The sequence below is a fragment of the Erinaceus europaeus genome, chromosome 16, assembly GCF_950295315.1.
Source record: "Erinaceus europaeus chromosome 16, mEriEur2.1, whole genome shotgun sequence".
Classification (NCBI taxonomy): Eukaryota; Metazoa; Chordata; class Mammalia; order Eulipotyphla; family Erinaceidae; genus Erinaceus; species Erinaceus europaeus.
Window position 1 is genome coordinate 77,957,065 of NC_080177.1, and position 23,523 is coordinate 77,980,587.

Here is a 23,523-nt window from a genome sequence, read left to right on the forward strand (position 1 = left end):
GCTCCCCACCTGCAGGGGAGTCGCTTCACAAGTGGTGAAGCAGGTGTGCAGGTATCTTCTCTCCCCTTGTCTTCCCCATCTCTCTCCATTTCTCTCTGTCCTGTCCAACAACAACGACATCAACAACAAAAACAATAATAACTACAACAACAAGGGCAACAAAAGGGAATAAATAAATATAAAAAAAATAAAGAAAAAAAAACAAAGAACCTCTTGAGCCCCAGCTCCCGACCTGCAGGGGAAATTCACTTCACAAAAAATTAAAAATCTAGCCACAGGAGCACTGGATTTGTAGCGCAGGCACTGAGCCAGTGATAACCATGGAGGCAAAAAAACCTATCTAAGGAATACCTCCAAAGATAGCTTAAGTTTTTATTCTGTCGGCTCACACACAAATTATAAAAAATAAAACCACAAAATTCATCTTGTAAGGTTACACACACGTATAGTGACTTGTTTCTTTTATTATTCAATTTCACGGTTTAGGAATTCAGTTGAAACCATAAAATACAGTGTCAAAGAGATAAACAGAGGAAAAGGAACCTTAAAAACCAACGAATCTTTCAATAAGGTCAGGGTGGGGCTAGCACCAACCTGGGTTAGTCACACGTGGCAAATCAATGCACAATCCAAGTGAGCTAATCTGCTAGTGTGGGGGGGGGGGGGGCGCTATTGTAAAGGTAGGTGGTAGAATATAAATAGAAATCAAGGCTGAAGAAACAACCTCACCCATAAGCATTTAATGATCTTGTGTAAGAGAAAGTTATTTTCACATAGCTTCAAGTCCCTTATTTTGAAGCTAACCATTCCCTCTAAGTGCCCTACTGTCTCAGATAGCCTATTAGAGCCAATTTTCCTATTTTCCCCTCTATTTTCATGATGATGATGGTGATTTTTGTTTGTTTTTACCAGAGCCATACCCAGTTCTAGCTTACGGTGGTGCCAGATTGAAACTGGGAACGAGTTGACTCAGGCATGAAAGTCTTTGTGTATAACCCTTCTGCTAGCTCACCCCTATAAACAACTTTTAAAACTTGTTCCTCCGTAGTTATTGCTGGGGCTCAATGCCTGCACTATGAATCCACAACTCCTGTGGCCATTTCTTCAATGTTTTTTGAATAGCACAGAGAGAAATTCAGAGAGGAGGGGAAGATAGAGGGAGAGAGACAGACACCTACAGAACTGTGTCACCACTTGTGAAGTGCATACCATACTCCTGCAGGTAGGGAGCTAGGGGCTTGAACTGAGATTCTTGCATGGGTCCTTATGCTTCATCCTATGTGCACTATACCCAGTGTGCCCCTGCCCAGCCCCCTATAACCAATTTTTTACTCTGCATTTTTTGGGTGCAAACAAAATATTTTATCCAAAAATTGTCACTATATTGCTTTATAATTAGTTATGTCTATTTTTTTTTTAATTTTTTTTGCCAGAACACTGTTGAGTTCTGGTTTATGGTGGTGCGGGGGATTGAACCTAGGATGTTGGAGCCTCAGGCATGAGAGCCTCTTTGCATAATCATTATGCTATCTTACCCACTGCCCAATTAGTTAATTATTAAAAATAAGGTCTGATGTTAAAGGAGCTGGCACAGTGGATGAAGCATTAGAGTCTCAGGTTTGAAGTCCTGGGTTTGATCCCTGGCATTAAACGTACCAGAATTATGCTGTGGTTCTCTCCTCTTTCCTCACTAATAAATAAATCTTTAAAAGAAAAAAGAAAGTCTTTCTGTAACTTTACCAATATCTCTTCAGTGATACTCTGCCTCTCTATCAGTTTTTTTTTTTCCCCTCCTCCAGGGTTATTGCTGGGCTCGGTGCCTGCACCATGAATCCACCGCTCCTGGAGGCCATTTTTCCCCCCTTTTGTTGCCCTTGTTGTAGCTTCGTTGTGGTTATTATTATTGCCCTTGTTGACGCTATTCGTTGTTGGATAGGACAGAGAGAAATGGAGAGAGGAGGAGAAGACAGAGGGGGAGAGAAAGACAGACACCTGCATACCTGCTCCACCGCCTGTGAAGCGACTCCCCTGCAGGTGGGGAGCCAGGGGGCTCGAACCGGGATCCTTATGCCGGTCCCTGCGCTTTGCGCCACATGCACTTAACCCACTGCGCCACCGCCCGACCCCCTCTCTATCAGTTTTAAATGAAAGATCACACCTGCCATTGAATCAATAGGACCTGAAACACTTGTGAGTTATTGTTTCACTTCTAGTATTGAAGGTTAAACTCATCTTAAACTTACCACAAAAGTATGTACTCTATTACTGAATGACACATCTGGCCCACGTATGGCTACTATAACATAAATCTTCAACTATTCAAAATTAATTCTTTATACTGAGAATACATTGAGAGAGAGCATACAATCTGTCTTTGCCATTATACTACTTTCTAAATTCCTCTTCGTAAACCTCTACATCACCATGCTTTTCAAAGCTTAAGGATAGAGACAAAAATACACTCGAAAGGACTAACTCACCTAAATACTCAGAGCGTCTACATTTCCTATTGTCATCATCCTAAAATAAACTTTTTAATACGAGACTCACGCTCCTCACACTAAATATATGGAATGAATTAATTCATACTACCAGAGTTGTGCTCTGGCCTACCTCAGCCTTACAAGAATCAGTATCTTTCTTTCTCTCCCTAGAATTGCTAATAAATAAATCCTGTATTTAAAATTGAATTGAATTCATACATTCCAATAAAAATTGCACACACCCAAATGGGGAAAAAGGACCGGCGTAAGGATACTGGTTCGAGCCCCCGGCTCCCCACCTGCAGGGGAGTCGCTTCACAGGCGGTGGAGCAGGTATGCAGGTGTCTATCTTTCTCTCCCCTTCTCTGTCTTCCCCTCCTCTCTCCATCTCTCTCTGTCCTATCCAACAACGAATTGCGTCAACAAGGGCAATAATAATAACCACAACGAAGCTACAACAAGGGCAACAAAAGGGGGGGAAAAAATGGCCTCCAGGAGCGGTGGATTCATGGTACAGGCACCGAGCCCAGCAATAACCCTGGAGGAGGAAAAAAAAAAAAAAAGAAAAGAAAAGCCCTTTATTTTTGTTGTAGCTGTTTTTGCTCATCACTAGGGCTTCATGTTCATTGCTCCAGGCCTAAATCTTCAGACACAAAAAACCTTGGACGGTCTACTTTGAAAGTGGGCTGTGGCAAGCACAGTGCCCAAATGAGCTATCTTACCAACCCAAGGCTTTTGTTTTTGTGGAGAAAATAAGGTGATTTTTTTATCTGTTCCATGAGGTGCCAAAAGGAAATCTGCCCAGGTTTTAGCTTTCTTGAAAAGGAATACAATGTATACACAACAACATGACATACATAACTCTCCTTCAGCTTAAGATAAAAACCCACCTGAGGAAAGCAGTAAGACAGCGTCATTCACTTTAGAACCTTCGCACTTCTAAGAGAGGGCAACTGAGGAAAATTTTGTAGGTTGAAATATTATTTTATACTTACTTACGGAGTTGCCTTAATGAATTAGAGCTCTGTTTGGAATAGTCTGTACCAGTGTTTTCTCTGGCAAGTTAACCTTGTCCAGCCTCCCTTACTACCTTCATCCCAACCTGGAACAAGCAAACCAACACTCATCCACCCACTCTGGGTAGATATGTAGAAGACAACTACACACTAAAAAAACACCCTGCGACTGTTTAGTCACGACCTCATGAGGTCCTCCGCTGGATCTATCCGTGATGGGTGTTCACACTCAGTGACTGAGGCGGGCGGGCGGGCAGCGAGTGCCCAGCAGAAACGTACCCCATTGGAAGCTCTTTTCTTTGCCTTCCACTCATCCAGCTGTGCCTTGGTCTTTGCATCAACCTTAACAAGTAGTTTCTTCTCTCCGATCTGTAGGTCGTGCAACAACCTGAGTGCGCGGAGGGTAGATTCAGGCTCCTTATACTCACAGAAGCCAAAGGCTAGTAAAGAACAAAAGAATCAGTGAAATAGCAATGTGATTATGAAAGAAAAAAAATATTAAAAACAAAATCAAGAGAGTAAATGTTACAGTAAGGCAAAACACCATCATACCTTCCCCTTCCTCCTCAAACAACCAAAAGAGGATGAACATGGAGATGGAGACAAATTCTAACCTGGTAAATGGTTACTACTGAAATGTGAGTCACAGTTTCTATGTTTCATTTTAATATTTAGTCTCACCACCACTTTGTGTCTCTCTCTCTCTCTTCCCCAGCCCCTGGTGTCTTTCTTCCCTCGGAAATGCATAATATACATATATACATACACACACACACATATACATATAGAGAGAAAGAGAGACAGAGAGACAGAGACAGACTCACACACAGACAGACACACAGAGGATCAGACCCAGGGCCACAGATGAGAGACACGGCTTTTACTACTGAGCCTCCTCACAGACCTTATTCTGAGTGGACATGAACACACAGCTTTTACCAGAGATTGTGGTTTACACATCGAACCCACAGGGCCTAGTACATGTCCAAAATTGACAGGTCAGATACACCAATGTTCACATCTGTCAGGAGGGAAGGGTAGGGGAAAGGAAAAGACAGGCCACAGAAAAGTCCTGCTATAACACCCACAAGGCTCTACTTGTTTCTGAACCTCATGCTTCCTCCTTTCAGTGCTGGGAATCAAACCCAGAGTTTCACACATGCGAAACATATTCTAACCACTAAATCACATCCTGAACTCCTTGAACGAAAACAAACAAAAATTTCAGCCAGGGTTTATTACTGGGACTCAGTGCCTAGATCAGAAAAAATGGCCACAGGAGCAGAGGGTTCATAGTGCAGGCACTGAGTCCCAGGAATAACTCTGGAAGCCAAGGACATTCCAGGGGCTGGCTGACAGTGAACCTGGTTGAACACACATGTCACAATGCACAAGGAATAGAGTTCAAGCCCTGTTCCCCACCTGTAGGGGGAAAGCTTCATGAGTGTTAAAGCAGGGCTACAGGTGTCTATCACTCCCTACTTCCCCCTTTCTTCTCAGCTTCTGGCTGTCTGTCAAAGATTAAAAAGAAAAGAAAAAAGAAACTTTCTATAATCACAGTGGTTATGGAAAAAGACTTTCATGCCAGAGGCTTGAAAAACCCCAAGTTCAATCCAACCTAGTACCACCAAAGCCATGGATGAAAAGTGTTCTCATCTCATCTCTCTGTATTTCTTGTTAAAACTAAAAATAAAATTTATATAGTCAAGCGGTAGCGCAGCGGGTTACGCACATGAGGCGCAAAGCACAAGGACTGGCATGAGGATCCCGGTTAGAGGACCTGGCTCCCTTACTGCAGGGGAGTCACTTCATATGCGGTGAAGCAGGTCTGCAGGTGTCTGTCTTTCTCTCCCCCCGTCTCCCCCTCCTCTCTCCATTTCTCTCTGTCCTATTCAACAATAACAACAACAATAATAACTACAAGGGCAACAAAAGTGAGTAAGTAAAAATTAAAAATTATAATGCTAATACTTATTTTAAAAAATAAACTAGTATATTTGTGGTATAAATGTGAAACTATATCCTGTGATCTATTAAACACAACTTTAAAAAAGGGTGTGTAAAGAAAAAACATTACTGTAAATTTATCTTTTGGGAGTCAGGCTGTAGCGCAGTGGTTAAGCACAGGTGGCACAAAGCACAAGGACCAGTGTAAGGATCCCAGTTCAAGCCCCCAACTCCCCACCAGCAGGGGAGTCGCTTCATAGGCGGTGAAGCAGGTCTGCAGGTGTCTATCTTTCTCTCCCCCACTCTGTCTTCCTCTCTCCATTTCTCTCTGTCTTATCCAACAATGAAGACATCAATAACAATAATGATAATTAAAACAAAAAACAAGGGCAACAAAAAAGGGAAAATAAATAAATTTTTAAATTATCTTTTAAGAAAGATCTATTTATGAGACAGAGGAGCAGAGACAAAGAGAACCAGAGTATCACTCTAGCAAATTTAACAGAGTCAAAACAGGATCAAACAAGGGACCTCAAGCTTGACAGTCAAAGCTTTGTCCAAGGTACCAACTCCCAGGCCATTACATTTTCAGAAACACCTTCACGGTATCTTTTTCTATTTAAAGTGAACATTCAGTCAGCATTTCCCAAAATGCCTTTAATAAAATTACTCTACTAAGAAGGAAAACAGAGTCAGGTGGGGGTACACTCGGATCAGCACACATAAACAGCACCATGCACAAGGACCTGGTTCAAGCAACCCGCTCCCCACCTGCAGGAGGACACTTCATGAGCGATGAAGCAGGTCTGCAGGTGCCTTATCTTTCTCTCTCCCCCTCTCTCCATTCACCTCTCCTCTCTTAATTTCTCCATCCTATTCCTAATAGGTTGACGAAGGAAAGAAGCAAAACAGAGAATGCTAATAAGGTAAATGAGGGTCAGGAAAATAGCACAAAAACAGTACAAGACCTAGGGAACCCCCTGCACTCCATTCCAGAGTCGAGCAGTACTGACATTTCATATGAAGAGAAATCCTAACAGTAATGACAGTGAGTAAAACACAGTAAGTGAGTTATGCATATTGACTAAAATAACCTCAACCAAGGGAAAGGTTACCTTGAAGCTTTCCAGATGCACCTTGTACTCTCTTCCAACTTAAAACCAAGCCGCATTTCTTAAAAAGAAAACAAGGGTCATAATCACTTCACAAAATAAACATTATAAATGCAAATAAAGGGGAGTTAGACAGCATAATCATTATGGAGAGACTTTCATGGCTGAGGCTCCAAAGTCCCAGGTTTAATCCCCCACACCATCAGAACAATTTTATGGTAAAAAATAGCTAATTAAATGCAAACAAAAGAGCAAGCATATTTCCACTAAAAAACAAATCACACCAAAAATAAAATGTCCGAAGTTTTTTTTTTGCCTCCAGGGTTACCGCTGGGAGTCAGTGGTGCCTGCACTACGAATGCATTTGTTTGCCCTTGTTGTTATTGCTGTTGTTGTTGGATAGGACAGAGAGAAACTTAAGAGGGGGAAGACAGAGAGGGAGAGAAAGATAGACACCTGCAGATCTGCTTCATCGATTGTGAAGCGGTGAGGAGCCGGCACTTGGACCAGGATCCTTATGCTGGTCCTTACACTTAGTGCCATGTGCACTTAACCCTCTGAGCCACCACCCAGCTCCCTCTATAAAATAGGTAGCAAATCATTTTAACAAAAAAATCCTTGTCTTCTGTGCAAAAACTGAACCTATGAACTCAAGAGACTGAAGCTGAGATCTCAAGAGCCCCCAGCATTCCGCACATTTAGGCTGTCTCTCTGCCCCCATGAAAGTATTTAAAACGTGTACGTCAAGACAGGGCAGTGGCACAGCATGGAGTGTGTGCCCACTACAGTGTGCAAGGATCCAAATTCAAGACCCTGAGGCCCTAGAGTGGCAAATGTCATTAATGGTGAAGCAGTGCTGAGGGTGGCTTACTTTCACCCTCTCTCTCCTTACCCTATCAATTTCTGTCTCCTTCCAAAATGAGTATGCAAAAAAATCTTTAAAGTAAAAGTAAATAAATGCATATGATTAATATAAAAGATCATTTTCTTGGTGGGGAGGGGTCAATGGACCTCAAACACGGATTTTACCACAGGGCTACACCCCCAAGGTTAAAAAGGGAGTGTGTGGTATCGCAAGGTCTACTCCACAGAGACATTCATTGCTCCAGGGTCAACTTCTTAGCTTAATTAATTTAGTTAAATACCAGAGAGAGAGGCAACACATCACCCAAACTTTCTTGCAGCACTTGGCAAGGCACATACCCTATTGGGTGAGCTATGATCTAATTCCTCAAAGAACGCATCATTGAAAATTTTTGAGACTGGCTTGGAAACATGAAATCCAATGAAAGGCAGGTGCTTGCCAGATAATATAAGCATGGAATGACCAAAATTCCCGCATATTTTTCAAGGGACTACCTTATACACCCACTCCCAGGAGAGAAGATTCACAAAGTCAGTCTAAAGGAGCTAATACAGTAAATGTGGGCAGCAGCACACCAGACATGAAACCTGGCCTGAGTAGGGAGAACATGAAGGTTGCTCTGTGCTGACAGCTCAGGGCTTCTGCTGCCATTTCATGCCCACACACCTGCACTGAGCCAGGCAGAATTCCTAGATAAAGATCATGGAGTGTGCAGCCTCAGAGGCAGCACAGTGGACAAAGCGTCAGACAGGTTGACTTTCCACGTTGGTGCCTCACATCGCATATGCCAGTGATGTTTTAGCTCTTCCTCTCTCTTCCTCAGATCAATAAAAAAAACAATAAATAAATATATGCACTATGAAATTAAAATTTTTAAATTCTGCCTCTCACCCTCATCAATAACAACAACAACAGCCCAGCAGGAGCAGTGGAAACGTGTAGGCGAAGCTCCATCTAATACAAAGAATGGAAACTGAGCCTGGACGGTGGCTAAGTGGTTTAATCATTTGTGAGGTCCTGGGCTCCTCATCTAGCAACAAAGCCAGTTATTATGGAAATTGGTGAGAAAATTAAATATGGAATATATAACGGTTTTGTAATATTATAGCACAGTGTTTTTAACCTTAGGAGACACAAGAAAAGTCTGGAGGTAAAATGGCATGTCATAGTTACTTGGAGATTAATCACAAGAAGTATGTACATGTATATCTGGAGAGAATGCAGATGTTGCAAACTGAATTATAAACTTATTTACTAAACTGCTTCTCAGCATTTCTATAGGACTGAAAATTTCCAAAGACAACTGAATCCACTTTCTGCTTTTATATCATAAATTAGAGATTTACAATGAAAACCAAAGTTTAACATACAGCAAGAAGTTGTCTAATAAGCATGTCTGAGGCTTTTTCTGAAATGTTTCCAACAAAAACTGTAGTAGTAGGACCACAATTTTCATCATTTTCTTTAGCCTTTAAGCCTGGATGGTCCTTTCTTGCTCCCAAATGCTTTCCAACCATGGACACAGTAGGTACTAGGACCTGTAGTGACGAAAACCAGTAAAACTAGGTAAGACAACTGAATTGTTTATGGGCTTCAATTAGGCTAACCCAATTTAAATGGTAATATATACCACATTACTACTAAGTTTCTATATAATAATCTAAATGCCCTAAAGCAGACAACATTTTTCTTAATGAAAACTTATTTGTGATAGGTAAACTTTACTAGGTCACCTCTTTAAAATGTTTAAGACATCAGGTGCAATGCAAAATTTTCAAATATATGGCAGCCTTGAAAATGGCAGTGGGGGGGGGTGGAAAAGGGAGATAGCATAACGGTTATGTAAACCAACTCTCATGCCTCACCCAGGTCGCAGGTTCAATCTCCCACACCACCATAAACCAGAGCTAAGCATGCTCTGATAAAAAAAGAAAAAAAGAAAGGGCACAAAGGGGGTCAGGTGGTGGCACATGTGGTTAAGTGCTCACATTACTGTGCACAAGGACCCAGATTCAAGCCTCTGGTTCCACCTGCAGGAGCAAAGCTTCATGAGTGGTGAAGCAGGGTGTCTCTAGCTCACTCTCCCTGTCTCCCACTCCATTCTCAATTTCTCTGTCTCTAGCCAGAACAAATAAGAAATAAAATTTTTAAAAAAGAAAAAACGGCACTCTCTAATTAGTAACAAATCTATTTTTTAAATTTTTAAATTTATTTTCCCTTTTGTTGGGCTTGTTGTTTTCTTATTGTTGTTGTAGTTATTACTGTTATTGTTGATGATGTCATCGTTGTTGGATAGGACAGAGAGAAATGGAGAGAAGAGGGGAAGACAGAGAGGGGGAGAGAAAGACAGACACCTGCAGACCTGCTTCACCGCCTGTGAAGCGACTCCCCTGCAGGTGGGGAGCTGGGGGCTTGAACCGGGATCCTTTCGTTGGTCCTTGTGCTTTGTGCCACATGCGCTTAACCCGCTGCGCTACCGCCTGACTCCCACAAAACTTTTTTTTTCCTTTTTAATATATAGAAGTCTTGTCACAACTGTGGTCTGTAAGACTAAATAACGAGGTGGTCTGGGAGGTGGCGCAGTGGTTAAGGAACTAGACTCTCAAGCATGAGGCCCTGAGTTCAATCCCTGGCAGCACATGTACCAGAGTGATGTCTGGCTCTTTCTCTCTCTCCTCCTATCTTTCTCATTAATAAAATTAAAAATAAAAAAAAAAAAGCCTAACTAATGGGCCACTTCACTAGAGAAGGCGTGACTGAACTTGGCCTTCTGGCCCGAGAGGTGGTGCTGGGCTAAGGACTCTTAAATATGAGGTCCCAAGTTCAATACCAGAAATCCTATGTGGAGTGTGCTCTTTGTTTAATCATGAGTTTAAAAAAAAAAAAAAAAAAAAAAACTTGGAAGGGGGCTAAACAGATAGGTGAAAGGAAGGAGTATAAAGTTACGATCACCAATTTCACTTCTAATTTTTTAATTTCTCCTAGCACCATTCCCTACATTTTCTCTCCCTCTCCATTAAGAACAAACAAAAAACACTGTGTTTATTACTTAACCAGAGTTCAACCCCCAGCGTAGCATATGACACAGTAATGCTCTGGTTCTTTTTCCCTCCTCTCTAATAAATAAAAATTAACCTTAGCAAAAAAAGTTCAGATAGGTCAGATCATTCTCCCATCTTACAAGACTAAAACAATGTGAAGGAATAAGTCAAAAGTCCTAAATCTGTAACAGCACATATGTTAAAGAGGATAGAGCAGATGAAGAAAATGATAAAAAATTATTAACTCAGTGAGAGTATTTTAGAGGCAACTGACTGTTGTGCCGAGCTGAGTAAGAAATAAGGAACAAGTGTTCCTGGAGGTGGCACAGTGGATAGGCTAAAGCATTGGACTCTTAAGCATGAGGTCCTGAGTTCAATCCCCAGCAGCACATGTGCCAGAGTGACGTCTTCTTTCTCTTTCTCATGAATAAATAAATAATGTAATACACACATACTCTCACCACTTTCACATTGGGGCCAGGTGGTGGTGTACCTGGTTGAGCCTACACATTACAGTGTACAAATACCTGGGTTCAAGTCCCTGGGTCTCTGAGCCCACCTGCTCCCCACTTACAGGGGGAATGAATGCTTCAGGAGCAGTGAAGCAGAGCCTCAAGTCTCTCACCTTCTCTATACATGCCTCTCTCAATTTCTCTTGTCCCTATCCAAAATAAATAAATGCATCTGTTTATCAAGCTTTTAAGCAGTAAAATTATCACAGTTCCCAACACCTGCCCCCTTTTTAAATGAATACTTACAGTTGGAGCAGGAGCCATAATGCTCATTGGCACAGGAATCATTGGGGTTCCTAAAAAAAAAATTATTATAGTAAGTCTTGGGCCAAGCTGTGAGGGCTCACCCAGTAACATGCACATATTATTCAAGCCCCGGGTTACCCCCTGCAGGAGGGAAGGTTCATGAACAATGAGCAGTGCTGTAGGTGTCTCTCTCCCTATCTCCCCCTTTCTTCTCAGTCTCTCTCTGTCTCTATCCAAAATAAATAGCAACTGGAAATGTAGGACTAATGAAAGATAAAACTCTTATCTTTTGCTAGAGACAGAGAGAGCAAGAGGGGGTGGGGGTGGGGGAGACCACAACATAGAGCTTCCCACAATGTCATGATGTCTCCATACATATCACCAAGGGCTTGTGCCTGGGTCATGCATTTGGGTAACACAGATGCCCTATATCTGGCTCCAAGTGCCTTCTTTTCAAAATTAATGTAGTGTGTTATGAATACACATACAACACTATTTTGAAATCATAAAAGGCAACCACATCATGTTTCTGACTGTAGTCTTAAGATACAAATTTGAGTGTATGTGAATAAAAAGGGTGTGGGCCAACATCTGAGAGCCAGCAAAAAAGTGTTGGGCCCTCAAGCATAAAGCCCTAAATCTAATCCTTGGGAATACAAAGTCAAAGTAGTACTCTGGTTCTTTCTTTCTCATTAATAAATAAATCTTGGGGGGGGAAAAAAACTTGAAAAATTTTTTATAAATCTACTAGTGAAGAAATTAAGGTACTGACTTTTCATTGTCACATTTTGATTCTAAATAACAAGCTTCATTCATCTTTTTAAGATTAATTAAATCATGTTAGAGACAGACATACATACACATCATCACCAGAGCATAACTCTCGATCATGTGGTGCTGGGGATAGAACTTGGGACCTCATATGTCCAAGTCCAACATTTTATCCACTGTGCAATCTTGACAGCTGCTTAAGCCTCAATCTCAAATCCTTAAATTTCTTCACAAAAATGAAGTTAAACTACTATTTTTTATATTTATTTTCCCTTTTGTTGCTGTACTTGTTGTTTTTGATGTTGTCGTTGGATAGGACAGAGAGAAATGGAGAGATGGGGAAGATGGGGGGGGGAGAGACACCAGCAGACCTGCTTCACCACCTGTGAGGCGACTCCCCTGCAGATGGGGAGCCAGGGGCTTGAACCAGGATCCTTATGCCGGTCCTTGTGCTTTGCACCATGTGTGCTTAACCCACTGCGCTATCGCCTGATTCCCTGTACTCTACTATTAACACTATTCAAAAAAGAATTGAGATTATATAAATATAGCAATAAAAATCAAGATAATGGATTCTGAACATTATGGCTCAGGACAGTATGCTAAAGCTATTCTAAAGTAAGCCCACTCTGGGAAGATTTACATGCCTAATGCCCCAGAGGCAGAAGGTTCAATTCCCAGCACTTCATGACAGTGCTGAGCAGTGCTATAGTCGTCTCTCTCCTCTTTCCTCTAACTGGTCAGTGGGATTTTGGGGGCTCGTGAAAGAACAGAGAACCAGAAATAGCACATCCTTAGAAAAAGTGGGAATTTTCCTTCTCTGAGTCCAAGTCCTTCCATCAAATTAGTAAAGCCCACTGAAGGGTAACCACAAACTTACCTGGAGGTACAGGTGGAGGAAAGCCAGGAAATTGTGGGGGTGGGATCCCTGGAGGGAGTGCTGGGATTCCCATGGGAGGGCGATTCAAATGAGGGGGGAAAGACATTCTTACTGCAGCAGTCTGAAGAAAGAAATCATAACAAATCATTTTATTTGAAAACTTCACCATTTGATGCACCTGGTTTGCTGCCCTTCATTTTTAGATTATCTGCAAAATTCCAAAGTTTTCTTACCCCAAGGAGTTGGCAAAGACCCTCTTTTCTCTGTCTGTCCATTGAGAGTTTTTAAAACTTAGATCTTTTCTAAAATAAGTTCCCAAAATGTACACGATCTAAGTTCAGCATAGACTCCTACAATCATACGGGAATACATATAAAGGAAGAAAAAAATGTTGAGGTTCAGTTAATATCCAAAAATTAAACACCAAACATCAATGAATCTTTTAAAACTAAACTCAGAATTCAGAAAGATATCTACAAGTTTTTTCTAAATGTTATGATGCATTCATTATTTTTTAAACACACATCAGTATCCTGAAACTAAAGTTACAAGTATTTGTTGACTTAAGGCTGACCATTTATTTCCTCAAGGGCAAATGAAAGTGTTAGTGAATTCTGAGGTGGAAGAAACAACCCGACATCAGGGCACATATTAATAACTGTTCCAAAAAAAAAAAACAAAAACAAATTAAGTCATAGTTTGCTGAAAAGTAAAAAAAGCAGACTTGTTAACTCTTGAATAAAATCTGAGAAGCAGTGGCTTGGGCCAGTAGAGTGAGTGCCTTGTCATGCATGTGGCCCGGGTTCAAATCCTGGTACCACATGGGAGGTACTACCGCATGGAGTTAAGTCCTGCATCTCTCCCTCCATCAGAATGAGAAAGCAGCCCAGGAATAGTGAACTCATGAGTGTGCAAGGCCTCAGCTCTACCAAAAAAAATTTCAAAACCAGAAGCTAGCATTTGATTTCTAAAAATACAAGAACAGAGGCTGAGAGATAGTAGATAGAGGATATGCCTTACCATGCTTGGGGTCCTGGGTTCCATCCCTGGCACCACACGGGAGCACCATGGACAACACCAAAGGGAATTTTGGTGCTTTCTCTCTCTTTGTCTAAGTATATGTAGAATTAAAAAAAAAAAAAAAAAGTGGGCTAGCTGTAAAATAGCTCACCTGAATAGCAAGCTGCTTTGTCTTGAGTGCAGCCTGAGTTCAAACCTGGCCCCCACCACACTGTAAGTTTCAGTACTACGGCTTTAAGCCAGTATGCCTACCCCTATCTGGGGAAAAACTGGGCTAAAGAGACCACTAAGTGGTATACATAGGCAAAGTCCTCTGTTTATTCCCCAGTGCCAAGTAAAATAAAAATTGAGGTGACCGGAAAGTCAGACTTGTAAACTTGAAGCTCCTGGTTCAATCCAGCACCGCATGTACTGGGTTTAAATTCAGGCTTCGCTCACGAAACTCTCTCACATACGTATAAATAAATCTTTAACAAACCCATTTTTAGAAATTTAAGAACACTCTGAACTTTGCTTCACTTGAATAGTAACATGATTAAAAGGAGCTTAATGTTGGGAGTCAGGCGATAGCGCAGCAGGTTAAGCACGGGCATAAAGATCCCGGTTCGAGCCCCCGGCTCCCCACCTGCAGGGGAGTCGTTTCACAGGCAGTGAAGCAGGTCTGCAGGTGTCTGTCTTTCTCTCCCCCTCTCTATCATCCCCTCCCCTCTCCATTTCTCTCTGTCTTATCCAACAACGACATTAGTAACTACAGCAATAAAATAATAAGGGCAACAAAAAGGAATAAATTTTTTTTTTTTAATTTTTTAAAGGAACTTAATGCTATCCTTTAAGAAAACATAAGTAGTGGTCCAGGAGGTGGTGCAGTGGATAAAGCATTAGACTCTCAAGTATGAGGTCCAGAGTTCCATCCCCGGTAGCTCCTGTAACAGAGTGATGTCTCTCTCTCTCCTCCTACCTTTCTAGTAAATAAATAAATAATCTTTAAAAAAAGAAAAAAGAAAACAGAAGTAGAGGGCCAGGCAGTGGTGCACCCTGTTGAGCATTACCATGAAAAGGACCTGGGTTCAGACCCCCAGTCCCCACCCGCAGGAAGCAGGCTTCACAAGTGGTGAAGCAATGTGCAAGTGTCTCCCCTCACCTCCTCCTCTGCTCCTATCAAATTAATTTTTTTTTCTTTAAGGGAAAAAAATGGTTGTCTAGAGCAGTGAATTCATCATGAAGACACTGAGCCCCAGAGATAACCCTGGTGGCAACAAACAAGCAAGAAAAAAGCCAAAGAATTTTTATCTTAACACACTATTGACCAAGACCACCAGGTAAAGGAGAAACATGTAGGGTATCCAAGGGCATTTTTTGCAGAACTTCATTCCCTTATCTTATTTTCCCAGAGCTCTGCTCTGGCTCATGGTGGTGTGGGGGGTTGAGGCAAGGACTGTGGAGCTCCAGGCATCCGTCTCTGGCACAACCATTAACACATATTACAACATGGAAGGAGCTGGGTTCAAGCTCCCAGGCCCCAACCTACAGGGGAGGAAGCTTCATGAGTGCTGAAGCAGTGTTAAGTGTCTCTCTCCCCACCTACCCCCTCCCTCTCCATTCTCCGATTCTATTCAAAAATAGGAAAACCAGGACAGTCAACACCACACACCAGTGATGCCACTGAAATTAGTGTATCCTGTACACTGGAAAAAGAGCCCCACATTTACTCTCTAGTGAAGGGCTCCTATAGTGTGAAGCTCTTAAAATGTGCCCGCTGTGTACTGTCAATGTGCTGTGTGTGTGCTTTCTTCTTGAATAATTTTGTACACCTTTCATTTAGTTTGCCTATTTCTCTAATTAAAGAAAGATACAGAAAGAAAAACACCAGAACACTGCTCAACTCTGGATTATGGTAGGGCTGGGGATCTAATTTTGGACCTCAGTCTTGGTCACAAAAGTCTTTTGCTGCTCTCCAACGTTTAAATTTCTTTTGTGCTACGTTATCTTCAGAAAAGAGAAGGAAAAAATTGCCTGGAGCTGGGGGTTGCAAACCTGGTTCAGTTCACATGGTGCCATGAGCAAAGACCTGGGTTCAAGCTACCCCCTCCCTACGGGGGAGACACACACACACACACACACACACACACACACACACGACACACTTCACTGCATTTATCTCCCTTTCCTGTCTCAATGTCTCTGTCCTATAAAAAGTAAAAATAAGGGAGCCAGGCAGTAGCACAGCGGGTTAAGCGCACATGGTGCAAAATGCAAGGACCAACCTAAGGATCCCAGTTCGAGCCCCCAGCTCCCCACCTGCAGGGTGGTTGCTTCAAGCAGTGAAGCAGGTCTGCAGGTGTCTGTCTTTCTCTCCCCGTCTTCCCTTCCTCTCTCCATTTCTCTGTCCTATCCAACAACGACATCAATAACAACAACAACTACAACAATAAAACAAGGGCAACAAAAGGAAATAAATATAAAAAAATAAAAACTAAAGGAAAAATGGCTGCTAGGAGCGGTGGATTCACAGCGCCGGTGCTAATAATCAACACAGTGATAATAACCCTGGTGGCAATAGAGTGAAAAAGAAAAGGAAATAGAAAGTCTTCCAGGGCTGGGTGGCGGCGCACCTCACTGAGCACACACATTACAGGTCACAGAACCCAGGTTCAAGCCCCTGGTCCCCACCTGCAGGGGAAGCTCACAAGCAGTCAAGTATCACTGCAGGTGTGCCTCTCTCTCTCCCTATCTCCCTCTTCCCTCCAGTTTTCGTTGTCTCCATCCAAAAAAGATGACAGCTATATACAGTACATTTCTTCCACGTCCTAGCCTGTAGCCCCAACAGCTTGGTAGAGGTAGGTATCATTGTAGTTTAAGTATTTTTAGATATAAACTAATAGATCATTTTGTTTTGCTGCAAATATAATCATACTATATTGTTATGTACATTTCTCCCTCTATTGTTAATATCTCTCATAACTCATAAAATTCTAGTCAATTCAATATAGTAATAAACATAAGGTAAACCATCAACACTGATGATCAACTCCACATTTCAGCTCTAAAAAGTAAACCTTAAAACGTTTCTGGAAAAAAAAAAAGTCTCTGGATTATTGGACATATAAACCTCAACATTTGCTTGAGTAATTCTGCAAAACAGATCATTAATACACTACGCACACTGAGTTGAGATTATACAAATGGTCATAGAAAGACTTCAGGGGCCAGGTGGCGGTGGCTCACCTGGGTAAGCACACACATTATATAGTGCGCAAGGACCCAGGTTCAAGACCCTGGTCCCCACCTGCAGGGAGAAAGCCTCACAGTGGTGAAGTAAGGCTGAAGGTGTCTGTCTCTCCTTCCCCATTTTATTCCCCTTTCCCACTCAATGACATCAGTAACAGTAATAATAACTACAACAACAAAAAACAAGGGCAATAAAAGGGAAAATATTAAAAAATTTAAAAAAATGAAAAATAAACAGAGATTGTCCTTATATAAGTTCTTGTTTACCATTTTAATACTCTATCTCAGTACTTCCTGAGGGCAGCTATTATTACCTGTTGAATAAATAACCAGTGAATGAAATCAGTAAACAGATAAATCAAGGATGTCATTAAACAAATTTATTAAAAAGCTGCCATGTACCAGGCAGGTACCGTGCTAGCAGTGATCAGTGCCTAGCCGTAATAGTTACAGAGACTGGGCCAAAAATTCTTTTTTTTTAAATGGTTTTCTTTTATTTATTTTTTATATTTATTTTATTTATTTATTCCCTTTTGTTGCCCTTGTTGTTTTACTGTTGTAGTTATTATTGTTGTTGTCGTTGTTGGATAGGACAGAGAAAAATGGAGAGAGGAGGGGAAGACAGACACCTGCAGACCTGCTTCACCGCCTGTGAAGCGACTCCCCTGCAGGTGGGGAGCCGGGGGCTCGAACCGGGATCCTTATGCCGGTCCCTGTGCTTTGCGCCACCTGCGCTTAACCCACTACGCTACAGCCCGACTCCCAAAAAAAACCATATATTTATTGTGGTCCGGGAGGTGGTGCAGTGGCTAAGGCACTAGACTTGTTTGGAACTACTTTTCCCCAAATGTGAGACATAAACATCTTTTTAAATTGCTACATTCTTGGGGGCCAGGCAGTGGGTCACTAGGTTACCATGTACAGGGACTTGGGGTCAAGCCCCAGAACCCTGGGGGGAGGCTTCGTGAGAGGCAAAGCAGTGCAGCACATGTCTCCCTTTTGCTAGCACTGTCTCCACCCCGCCCCCAGCTACATTCTTAGCACTGAAACTGTTTGGTGAGCTCCACAAACAGCTCAATACTATAGCGCAGAACCTGCATGGCGGGGGTCCCAGAGGCCCAGGCTCAAGCCTCAACACAACCACATCCCAAAGCTGATCAATGCATGATTTCTCTATCATTATCTACCTCTCATAAAAGCAATTATTTCACAAAAATGAAAATGAATGCAGGGCGAGGGGGTAGATAGTATAATGGTTATACAAAAAGACTTTCCTGCCTGAGACACCATAGGCCCAGGTTCAATCTTCCACACCACAAGCCAGAGCTGAGCAGTGCTCTGCTAATAATAATGAGCATGATGATGAATTATTTAAAGAAAAGAAAATGAGGGCTGGGGTAGACAGCATAATGGTTATGCAAACAGACTCTCACGCCTGAGACTCCAAAGTCCCAGGTTCACTCCCCTGCACCACCCCATAAACCTGAGTTGAGTAGTGCTCTGGTTAAAAAAAATAAGAAGAAAAAGAAAAAAAATTAAAAAAAAAAAACATTTTGCTGAATATTAAAAATATTTTTAGTATTTTGTTTTTATTTATTCCCTTTTGTTGCCCTTGTTTTATTGTTGTGGTTATTACTGTTGTCATCGTGGTTGGATAGGCCAGAGAGAAATGGAGATGGGGAAGACAGAGAGGGGGAGAGAAAGACAGACACCTGCAGACCTGCTTCACCGCCTGTGAAGTGACTCCCCTGCAGGTGGGGAGCCGGGGCTTGAACCGGGATCCTTACGCTGTTCCTTGCGCTTTGCGCCATGTGTGCTTAAGCCACTGTGCTACTGCCCGACTCCCTGAATACAGATTTTATCTCAATAAATTTCATACCAAAAGGGGAAGACAGCCCCAGGTTCAATCCCAGACACCACCATACGCCAGAACTCAACAGTGCTCTGGGTAAGACAAACACCACCACCACCCACCAAAAACTACATAAATCTACATGTGCAAAGAGCCAGATTCAAGCCCCCGTCTTCCCTTGAGTGTGTAGGTGGGGTGTGTCAGTCGTAGAGCTACAGATTTTTTAAAAACATTTATTTTTATTTATTTTTCCCTTTTGTTGCCCTTGTTTTTATTGTTATCGGATAGGTCAAGGAGAAATAGAGAGATGGGGAAGACAGAGGGGGAGAGACAAAGATAGACACCCGCAGACCTGTTTCACCATATGTGAAGCAAACCCCCCCCCCCCCGCAAGTGGGGAGCCGGGGCTTGAACCGGGATCCTTAGGCCGGTCCTTGCACTTTGTGCCACCTGCACTTAACCCGCTGTGCTACCGCCCGAGTCCCCAGATGTTTTTTTCTCCTCTCTCCTTTAGCACCTCTCCGCTACTCAATTTCTCTTTGTCCGCTGAAATAAATATAAATCGTCTTCCCCTTCCCTCTTGGTTTGTGTCTATCCAACACATAAATAAAATGTATTTTACAAGGCGGGAGAGAGAACTGCCTCACCACTAGTGATGTGTTCCGGCTGCAGGTGGGGTGCGGGCTTTGAACCCTGTGCATAGTAAGTGCTGCTATGTGCACTTAACTGGGTGTGCCACTGCCCCGGCCCCTCCCTGTGCATCTCTTGAAAAATAGGTTGAAAAGTTTCTGTCAAAACCATTAGCGTTAGTGGACGTACGCATTAACAGTAGGACAATAAAGACATGTTCTTCCCAAAAGACTTCTATCATACTGTCCCCAGGAGGAAAAAATAGTCTGGGGAGCAGAAAAGGGAGATCCTCCAAAGATAACAATGAAAACAGAACATGTCGAAACTGACTTTGGTTTACCAATGTCCTCAACGTGCACCGAATTAGCCGGGGTAACTGTCTCCTTTCGCTGATAAAGAAAGCTAACTTGTCCAGGGAGCAGAGCGGAAGGTGGCAAGCAGCCCCCGGGCGCCACCAGTCCGGGCGGCCTCCTGCTGCAAGGGCGACCGAGCTAGTGGGGCCCGGGCCGGGCCGGCGGCAGAGCTTCGCCCCCGCTGCACTCGGGGCTGGGGCTGAAGTTGCAGCTACAAGTATCCATACCGGTTGATACGAAGGCGGCTCAAAATGTGGATCGCCGTTAGCTGGGCGCTGCAACAAGGAGCTCTGCCCGTTTCTCCCTCAGCCCAACAACTTACTGCGCACACACTAGGCTCCCAAGTCCTGGGTTCAGTCCCCCAGGCCGGGCGATGCTCGGGCCATGCTCACAGCCCTCACCTGACAGGGAGGGAAGCTACGGCGTGGTCAGCAGGCGCTGTCGGTGACCCAGCGAGCCCCGAGCTGCCCCAGGCGGCCGGCCACGTCTCTCTCCTGGCTGCTCCCTTCTGCCCGGCATGGAAGCCACAGTGTTTCAGGGCCCGCAGGGGTGCACCTGGCTGAGCAAGGCCCTGGGTTCGAGCCCCCGGCCCCCACCTGCAGAGGGGCAGCTTCCCCCAGTGGTGGAGCACGGCTGCAGGTGTCTCTCTCTTTCTCCCTCCCCCCCTCCAATTTCTGTCTCTATCCAGTAACTAAAATAATAATAATAACAATAATTAACAATGGCATTATTTTGTGGTCTGGGAAGTGGTGCAGTGGTTACAGCACTGGGTTCTCAACCATGAGGTCCCGAGTTCAATCCCTGGCAGCACATGCACCAGGGTGATGACGTCTGGTTCTCTCTCCTTTCTCGTGAATAAATAAATTATTAAAAAGAAGGGGGGGCCGGGTGGTTGTGCGCACTTGTCACAGTGCACAAGGACCCAGGTTCGAGGCCCTGGTCCCCACCTGCAGGGGGAGAGCGTCACCAGCGGTGAAGCAGGGCTGCAGGTGTCTCTCTGTCTCTCTCCCTGTCTGTCACCCCCTTCCCTCTCAATTTCTGACGGAATAAAATTTTAAAGAAATTTTAAAAAAGAAAAAGCATTTTACTTCCAGGGCAGTAGATATCCAAACCGCACAACTTCGAAAGTCGTCTTCATGCGACTCGATTTAAAAAACAAAAAAGAGAAAAGGGGGGAAAAACAAAAAACAACAAAACAAAACAAAACAAAAAAACCAAAAAAAAAAAAAACCAAACAGCCCGCGTATCAAAAGCCTCAACACTTGGCCCAAAGGAGGGTGAGAAAGTAGCAGCCTGGCTACAACCAGGGGGCGAATGGAGACAGTTTTACTGCGGCTCCACCCCGACTTTGGGCACACTGGCCCTAAAAAAGACAAAAAGAGACAGAGAGACAGAGACAGAGACAGACAGAGAGAGACAGACAGAGACACACAGAGAGAGACACAGAGACAGAGAGACACAGAGACATAGAGAGACAGAGAGGCAGAGACAGAGAGACACAGAGACATAGAGAGAGACAGAGAGATACAGACACAGAGAGACAGAGAGACATAGAGAGAGACAGAGACACAGATAGACAGAGACAGAGAGGCAGAGAGACAGAGACATAGAGAGACAGAGACACAGAGAGGCAGAGACAGAGAGAGACAGAGAGAGGCAGAGAGAGACAGAGACAGAGAGAGGCAGAGACACAGATAGACAGAGACAGAGAGGCAGAGAGACAGAGGCATAGAGAGACAGAGACACAGAGAGGCAGAGACAGAGAGAGACAGAGAGAGGCAGAGAGAGACAGAGACAGAGAGAGACAGAGACACAGATAGACAGAGACAGAGAGGCAGAGAGACAGAGGCATAGAGAGACAGAGACACAGAGAGGCAGAGACAGACAGAGACAGAGAGAGACAGAGACACAGATAGACAGAGACAGAGACAGAGAGGCAGAGAGACAGAGACATAGAGAGACAGAGACACAGAGGCAGAGACAGAGAGACAGAGAGAGACAGAGAGACATAGAGAGAGACAGAGACACAGATAGACAGAGAGACACAGAGAGACAGAGACAGACAGAGAGACAGAGACAGAGACACACACGCGCAGAGGGAGGATGCCCAGGAGCCGCACCCGGCGGGTGAGCGCGTGTCCCCGACCCGGCTGGGCGCTCGCACCGCAGCGCGAAAGGCCCCGGGTTCGAGCCCCCGGGCCCCCACCTGCAGGGGCGCAGCTTCCCGAGTGGTGAAGCCGAGCCGCAGGTGTGCGTCTGTCTGTCTGTCTGTCTGTCTGTCCCCTCCATTCCTGGCTCTATGCAAATAAACGAGTAAAAATATGGAGAGAGAGGGAGAGGGAGAGAGAGGGGGGGGGGAGATGGAGGAGGGACGGGAGGCGGGCGGGCCGGCCGGCCGACCACACGGGGAGGGAAACGCACCCGCGGGCGGGCTGGGTGCCGGCCGGGCCCCGGGGACCCAGGAAACCGAGGGGGTTCGAGCCCGGCGTGGGGGGCCGGGGCTCCCCCAGGCGCAAGAGGGCGATTGGGGAGGAAACATGGAAGCCGGCAGGGCCGGGGACAGCGCTCGACGGCGAACCGCGAGGAGGAGGAAGGAAGGAAGGAAGGAAGGAAGGAAGGAAGGGGGAAGACGAGGAGGAGCAGGAGCAGGAGCAGGAGCAGGCGGGCGGGCGGGCCCCGGGGCCCCGAAAGCAGCCGCGCGCCCCTCCCCCAGCGCCCGCCGCCGCCGCCGCCGCCGCCGCCGCCTTTCCGTCCCGCCCGGGCTGAGGAGCCGGGCTGCGGCTTCCCGGCGCGTCCAGAGACGCGAACTCACCCGCCGCTGGGGAAACGGCACGATTTTCACAGCCTCCTGGGGTCCAGGTCACAAGCGGGCGCCCCCGGTCCACGGTCCCTGCGAGCCGCGCCGCCGAGAGACAGGCTCCGCCGGGCGCCTCCTCGCACAGGCCGCAGAGTCGGCCGCGCTGCGCGGGGGAAGCCTCGGGCGTCTTCCTCTTGCCCGGCGTGCACTGCGGCGGGGGCGGGGAGGGCGGGGACCATAGAGAGGACCCGTGGCTAGAGCGTCGCGGCCGTTTGCTCGGAAGCCATCTCGCGGCCCGCGGGCCACCATAGAGAAGGGCCGCCGGGTGCGGACTAGAAAGGCCCGAGGCGCCGAGGACGCCCCGCGCTGCCATTTTTCTTTTCCGATTGGATCCGATTGCATCTTGCCACGCGCCGCCATCTTGAGGTCAGGGTTCCGGCTAGGCGTGGCGACGGGGCGGTCGCCTGCTTCTGGCTTCTGGCTTCTCGCTTCTTTCTGTACCTTTGTGTCTCGGGGGTTAGAACGCCTGTTCTGCGGCTCGATTAAGCGTCGCGGGAACGGAAAGCCCGCGCCTCGCGGCACCCGGGCAGTGACCCCTCAGAGTAATCGCCCCCGGAAACTGTCGTTGCCAACCCGGGGAGAGAAGCAGCTCGGAGATGCTGGAAATACCGAGAATAACCTTAGAGAAAACACTGACCAGGGCGGGCCGGGGTGCCTGGCGTCCTGGTTATGCAAATAGACTCTGGTGCCTGAGGCTCCGAAGTCCCAGG

General features: G+C 45.0%; 1 protein-coding gene across 4 annotated transcripts in view; it reads right to left on the reverse strand.

Moving 5' to 3' along the window:
* RBM25 (RNA binding motif protein 25) overlaps positions 1-22,958 on the reverse strand; it is a 49,370-nt gene extending 26,412 nt beyond the window's left edge. The window contains exons 1-8 of one of the 4 annotated variants that reach the window (XM_060175503.1): positions 22,769-22,958; positions 13,894-13,984; positions 13,107-13,223; positions 12,874-12,994; positions 11,223-11,272; positions 8,794-8,961; positions 6,562-6,619; positions 3,779-3,939 (exon numbers count right to left, since the gene is read on the reverse strand). In XM_060175503.1, coding sequence (XP_060031486.1) covers positions 3,779-3,939; positions 6,562-6,619; positions 8,794-8,961; positions 11,223-11,272; positions 12,874-12,994; positions 13,107-13,148 — 600 coding nt within the window. In that variant the 5' untranslated portion in view covers positions 13,149-13,223; positions 13,894-13,984; positions 22,769-22,958. The remainder of the gene's footprint in view (positions 1-3,778; positions 3,940-6,561; positions 6,620-8,793; positions 8,962-11,222; positions 11,273-12,873; positions 12,995-13,106; positions 13,224-13,893; positions 13,985-22,768) is intronic. The other 3 variants (XM_060175505.1, XM_060175506.1, XM_007521747.3) reach the window with 3 other exon arrangements.
* Positions 22,959-23,523: the final 565 nt, after the last annotated feature.